Here is a 6,489-nt window from a genome sequence, read left to right on the forward strand (position 1 = left end):
TAAGAGTTGGACTGTGAAGAAGGCTGAGTGCCAAAGAATTGATGCTTTTGAACTGTGGTGTTGGAGAAGACTGTTGAGAGTCCTTTGGACTGCAAAGAGATCCAACCAGTCCATTCTGAAGGAGATCAGCCCTGGGATTCCTTTGGAAGGAATGATGCTAAAGCTGAAACTCCAGTACTTTGGCCACCTCATGTGAAGAGTTGACTCATTGGAAAAGACTCTGATGCTGGGAGGGATTGGGGGCAGGAAGAGAAGGGGACGACAGAGGATGAGATGGCTGGATGGCATCACTGACTCGATGGACATGAGTCTGAATGAACTCCAGGAGTTGGTGATGGACAGGGAGGCCTGGCGTGCTGTGATTCATGGGGTCGCAAAGAGTCGAACAAGGCTGAGTGACTGAACTGAACTGAACTGATTCACTTGTGACTGTGAGTGTTTGTGTGTTCATTGATTCCATTCTTCAGCTCCTCTGACAAGAACTCTTTTTTCCTTCTCACTAGGACACCTGTGGACAGTATCATCATTTGGGAGCTTACCATCACTTGGGAACACAAGTTCTCAAGCCCAACCCTAGAAAGAGGAATTGTAGGAATGGAGTACAATAATCTCCCTTTTAACAAGCTCTCTAGATGATTCTGATACATATAAAAGTTGGGAATCACTGACCTAAGGCTTTTACTCATTTCCAATCATGATCTTTCAGATGAGTTATCTTTCTAAGAAAGAAGAATGGTATTATCTTGGGAATTGAGGGAATTGCAGTTTTAACTGAATCCTTTACCTGTGTACATGGTTCATCAAATGATTCAGAGACAAGAGCAACTTGAAGGTGAATCTAATCAATGTAGATAACTAACTGGGAGGAGGCAAGGTGAAGGCCCACTGGTGAGGAGCACTGGCTGAGATGCAGGCAGCCGCAGCCGCAGCCGCAGCCGCAGCCGCAGGGCCTGGCGAGGAGACCACGGGGGCCTCAGCCTCCCAGAGCCTGCCCGCCTGTGTTCCCGCTTCCGACCCCGAATCCGAGGAGGCTCCCGGCTTAAGCCAACTGCCCATCGAGATGCTCCTGAAAGTGCTGACCTACCTTCCCACAAGCGTACTGCTCGGGCAATGCCGCCACGTGTGCCGGTACTGGCGCTACCTGGTGGACACCCGGGCCGTGTGGCTGAGCGTCTTACCCTACAGCCACGCTAAGCTGTGGCCCGTCTTCCGATCCTGCCTCCCCCGAGACGACGACGACGACCCCAGGCCCTGCCTCCTAGGCCGCTTCTGCGAGCGTAGACCCTTAGGACGCAATCTCTACCCGAACCCCCACGGCATAGGTGCTTTCCTGCCTTGGAGGACAGTCAACTGTAGAAGCTGGAGAAAGGAGGAAAACTGGAAGGCAGACCGCAGGCTAGTTCCCTGGGACTCTTTCCAGCCTTGCTACAGGTGGTGTTACAAAAAGCAAGTGTTGGACCTGGAGGAGGAGGGTCTGTGGCCGGAACTCCTGGATAGTGGAAAGATTGAGATTTGTGTCTCTGCCCGGTGGGCAGACCAAGAAGCCTCGGTCTGTCTGTATGAGCTGATTATCCAACTGCTAGATGCCAAGCAGGCCAAGCTACATCATTTCTCTCCTAGGCTAATCCATCAAGGTACAACCAGTATCCCTTTTAAGACCGACCACCTGTTCTGCAACCTCAAGAGGGGCGTCCGCTTTGTGTCTCTGGAACACTGGATTTGGGACATGGGGTTCCTGCCTGAGGACTATGGAATCATCGTGCCCAAGGCCAGTGTGATTGTACAGGTCCGCCAACTCTAGTAGAGGACTGTCCTTGTTAAACAACCTGAGCGTGCCTTCCAGCACCATTGGCTGGGCCACCTCAATAAGCAAGGGCTTGTAGTTCCTGGCATCCTGGGATCTCATGGGTCCAATCAAGGGTTCTACTGAGCCCTGTCTTTAAATTCTGTGAGAAGCTATGAGAACATTTTTACATCAGGTCTACTGGCTGCTGCTGCTCTAATGCAGCCCCTGTTCTCCAGAGTGGAGACACACAGGTGAACACGGGGAAACAGTGAGAGGGCTCCTCACCCTCCCCCCACACGCCAGGCCCCTCTGGTTCTGCCCCCATACTCTCTGCCCTTCTGTTCCTGCTGCAGAGGCTTCATTGGTCACTTCTAAGAAGCCCTCTCCTCACCTCTGAACTAGAAGCTCAATCCCTGTGGCTGAGTAATTCTAGCACCTAAACTGTGATTTCAGACCTGGGACCAAGACTCGAGAGCTGAAAGTAAAACTAGCTCAAACAAATGTTTGGAGGCAGAGGGTTCTGCCCACCCTGTGAGCAATGAATCAGTCCCCTGTATACAACTGCTCTGAGTTGTGTAGTATATAAAATTATTTTGTTACTTTAAAATTCTTTTTAAACATGGAGAGAGGAATGTATCTGTCAATCATAGGTAATAAAATTTTGCCAAACTGAATAGAAATACAATGTTAACAGCTTGATAACTACTCAGTTCAGAGTAAGGCGTTGTTTCAGTTGAGAGAAAATTGTACAGAAGAAAAAACTGTAGAAGGCATTCTCCAGTCAAGAGAATGGAAGAGTCAAACCTGATTTCCCAAGCTCTAAGGAAATCATAGGATTAGAGAGGATCAGTCAGGTTAGAAGTTTAGGCAGCTGGTGGACATGGGCACAATGTCGCAGTGACACCACATTTGAACATTCTGGTCACGAGGGTGAGAGAACCTTGCAACGGCAGGATCCGTCTGTCCCCACCCCAGTCCAGGGGTCATGGCTGCCCCTCCCTGCTGCAGGATCCCTAAGGAGCTCCAGGTCTCCGGATGGAAAGCAGATGAAGCCGCTGCTGCCTTTGATGTGTCCCCCATCCTGCAGTAGAAGCTGGGACACACCCCAAGGAGAGTGTTTTGTCAGTTTCATCCAAAGGGAAGTGTGACAGGTTGAAACTGGCCTGAGAGTCGTGACCACAAGTAGTGTGTGGTTCTGGAGCAGATATACTGGTTTGGACAGTGAAGCTCTGGAGGATATTTTGGGGCAGCTGGAGGACTTTGAATAGAGGGAATATGAAACAAGCGTTTACAGGAAGGGAAAGGTGGACACCATTGCCTGAAAAAAGAACCATATAATTTAATTTTGATATATATATATACTGCAGTCTGGCGTGCTGCAGTCCATTGGGTCGCAAAGAGTTGGACATGACTTAGGACGGAACAATATATACTTCTGTCTACACTGTGCATATATGCATTTATACACAGGTGTTTGTATATATGTATATACGCCAGATTAAAATAGAATACGTATGTATCCTTGTATTTGTATTCTTGATTGCCTTCTGGATATATACAGAAGAACTGAGCACTGCAGGGTTACTGCAATGGTGATAGGTGCATAGCTGTGATTTTTGTAGTTACTGATTTTACTTTTCTAAATTTCTCATTTTCTATATGCTTATGTGTAGAAATACAGTGTTATACACAAATAAGTATTCTCCAATGCAATTTCCCTTTCCATAAATAACCACATTTAGAAATTGTCTTTGCTGGCAAAGTTGTTTTGTATGTGTGTATGATTCTAATTCTTTTTTTTTCTTCCCAAAAAATTTTAAACTTTTTCTTTCGTTTTGGGGTGTAGCCAATTAACAACGTTGTGTTCATTTCAGATGAACAGTGAAGGGACTCAGCTGCACATACACACATATCCGTCCTCCCGATTCTAATTCTTTGTGTTAGTGATGGCCCTTAGTGTGGAAGAGGACTCTGAGGTTCTCAGTGTTCTCATCTGTTTGAACACATGAAATAGAGTCCATGATGGCCACATTCTCACCTCAAGTGTTCACTTGGGCCGTGATCACATTAAAAGTGGTGCCACTTTTAAAGTGGCACACGGTTAACCAGGATGCTGTGGTAAGGAGCCATAGCTTCTACAATGCCACTTGGCCAGCTTGGAAGCATTCATTTCTTAGTAGAGTTCTAACCATTTGTGAAACACAGTTCACCCTGAAATTTCCTTTGGAAAATTTTCACCGCAGAAACAGCTGCCAGTTTTTTATTTATTTTCTACAGTTCCTGTCTGTACCTCTTGTATGGTCATTACTGTGCATGCCAAAGTATGTTTCCATTTAAGTGTGTTTAATTTTGTCCTTATATGTTGCTTACTTCTCTTGGGCTGGGACTTCTTTATCTTCCCAGGGACCAAGTAGCCCAAAGTCACTGCTTTTCTTATGACGACCATGATTAGCTATTGGATTATTGAAGTCACTGGAATCTTATGTTATTCTTAAATATATGATTACTTTTTTGTGTGTATTGTTTAGATTTATTTAAGACAAACTAATAAAGAATTTTAGAAACTATAAAAAAAAAAAAAAAAAAAAGATAACTAACTGGGATAATTGCCTCACTCTCTGCATTACTTAGCCTGCATATAAATTGCCTTAAGCCATGTTCATATGCCAATAGTGCATCAGTCCAGGAATAAGAGGTTAACAGATTTTAGAAAATTTTTGAAATGTGTGTGGTTTTGAGACCAAATAATTATGGAATCATGTCACTAAGCAAGTACCTGGGAATCAATATGCTTAAGGAAAAAGTATTACAAATAACTTTTAGCTGATGGAACAAGGCTTATAACATGTGCTAAGTCAGTTTATATTAAAATAGCACCAAAATATATTTTTTAAAATATTCAACTAAAATGCACATATTTTAGTGATTTTTTACATATGCGTTCGCATGCCATTAAAGATTTACAACTCCACGAAGTGCAAATACAGCCATAATTATCATTGCTTTGAAAAGCTCCACAAATTTATCATTTCACCTAACCATGTAAATAGGAAGTTCTTTCTAAAGGGATATCATGTAGAATTAAAACTGAGGATATAACAACAGTGTTGAAAATTGTTAATGTTTGTTGTTGACATTTCATTGTAAGTATTTTCACTTAGGCAGTTTTTAAACTGAACTATGCAGACCTAATATATTTTAATATATTACTAAAATTCAACTCAGAAACACTCTGGTTCTTGTTTATTATTTTAAATGAGCAATTTAAAGCGATTACACTGTGAGAAAACAAAATTCAACCAAGTAAATGTAAATATTATTGTCTTTATTCACTAATTCATGAATTTGTTAACACCCCACCTGAAAAATATAAACTGGCATAGAAAATGGGAGATTTTCAACAGCATAAAGCAGGTGGGACGAGGAAGCCTGACATAAAAGAAAATTATTTCAGGCAAGGTCACCTTCCTTTGGGGGAAGGCAAAAGTGTATGTGGTGGATTGGCTCATTAGTGCTGGCCAGGAAATTCCAGACTGACTTAAAAGTCATCTTCCTGGGAAGGGCTGATTTAGGTATTAAGTCTTGCTGACCTGGGGCTTAGCATGCATGCTAAGTCACTTCAGTAGTATAAAACTCTTTGCAACCCTATGGCCCACTAGGCTCTCTGTCCGAGAGATTCTCCAGGCAAGAATACTGGAGTGGGTTGCCATACCCTTTTCCGGGGGATCTGCCTAACCCAGGGGTTGAACTCATGACTCTTATGTCTCCTGCATTGGCAGAAGTGTTTACCACTAGTGCAACATGGGAAGCCTGGGGCTTAGCAAAAGTGACTCCATTTGTGATCTGTTGTTTACTTTTTAAGGCAATATGTATGCAGCTTTCTGATGAAAGTTCTTTCCTTTATTTATCTTTGATCATTTATTGCAAATAAATTACACATGAGGGCAATTTTAATAAAATATAAACATACTGTATGAATATATGAATGTGAATATGTATTATATATATCTTACATATGTATATAATATATTTTAAAATTTGTCTTAATTTTACTTAAATCTGGCTTCCCTGGTGGTTTAGTTCAGTTTAGTTCAGTTCAGTTTAGTTCACTCAGTCATGGCTGACTCTTTGTGACCCTATGGACTGCAGTATGCCAGGTAACCCTGTCCATCACCAACACCGGGAATTTACTCAGACTCACATCCATTGAGTCTGTGACACCATCCAACAATCCCATTCTCTGTTGCCCTCTTCTCTTCTCACCTTCAATCATCCCCAGCATCAGGGCCTTTTCCTATGAGTCAGTTCTTCACATCAGGTGGCCAAAGTATTGGTGTTTCAGCATCAGCAACAGTCCTTCCAATGAATACTTAGGAATGATTTCCTTTAGGATGGACTGGTTGGATCTCCTTGCAGTCCAAGGGACTCTCAAGAGTCTTCTCCAACATCACAGTTCAAAAGCATCAATTCATCAGTGCTCAGTTTTCTTTATAGTCCAACTCTCACATTCATACGTGACTACTGGAAAAACCATAGCCTTGATTAGATGGACCTTTGTTGGCAAAGTAATGTTTCTCCTTTTTAATATGCTATCTAGGTTGGTCATAACTTTTCTTCCAAGGAATAAGCATCTTTTAATTTCATGGCTGCAGTCACCATCTGCAGTGATTTTGGAGCCCTCCAAATAAAGTCTGCCACTGTTT

At 42.9% G+C, this 6,489-nt stretch overlaps 1 protein-coding gene across 1 annotated transcript; it reads left to right on the plus strand.

Annotated features, from left to right (window-relative positions):
* Positions 1–907: 907 nt before the first annotated feature.
* LOC121818678 (F-box only protein 27-like) lies at positions 908–1,801 on the plus strand. Its single transcript, XM_042243565.1, has one exon. The coding sequence runs from the start codon at positions 908–910 to the stop codon at positions 1,799–1,801; it is 894 nt and encodes a 297-aa protein (XP_042099499.1).
* Positions 1,802–6,489: the final 4,688 nt, after the last annotated feature.

This window comes from Ovis aries, chromosome 1, assembly GCF_016772045.2.
Source record: "Ovis aries strain OAR_USU_Benz2616 breed Rambouillet chromosome 1, ARS-UI_Ramb_v3.0, whole genome shotgun sequence".
In the NCBI taxonomy this organism is placed as follows: Eukaryota; Metazoa; Chordata; class Mammalia; order Artiodactyla; family Bovidae; genus Ovis; species Ovis aries.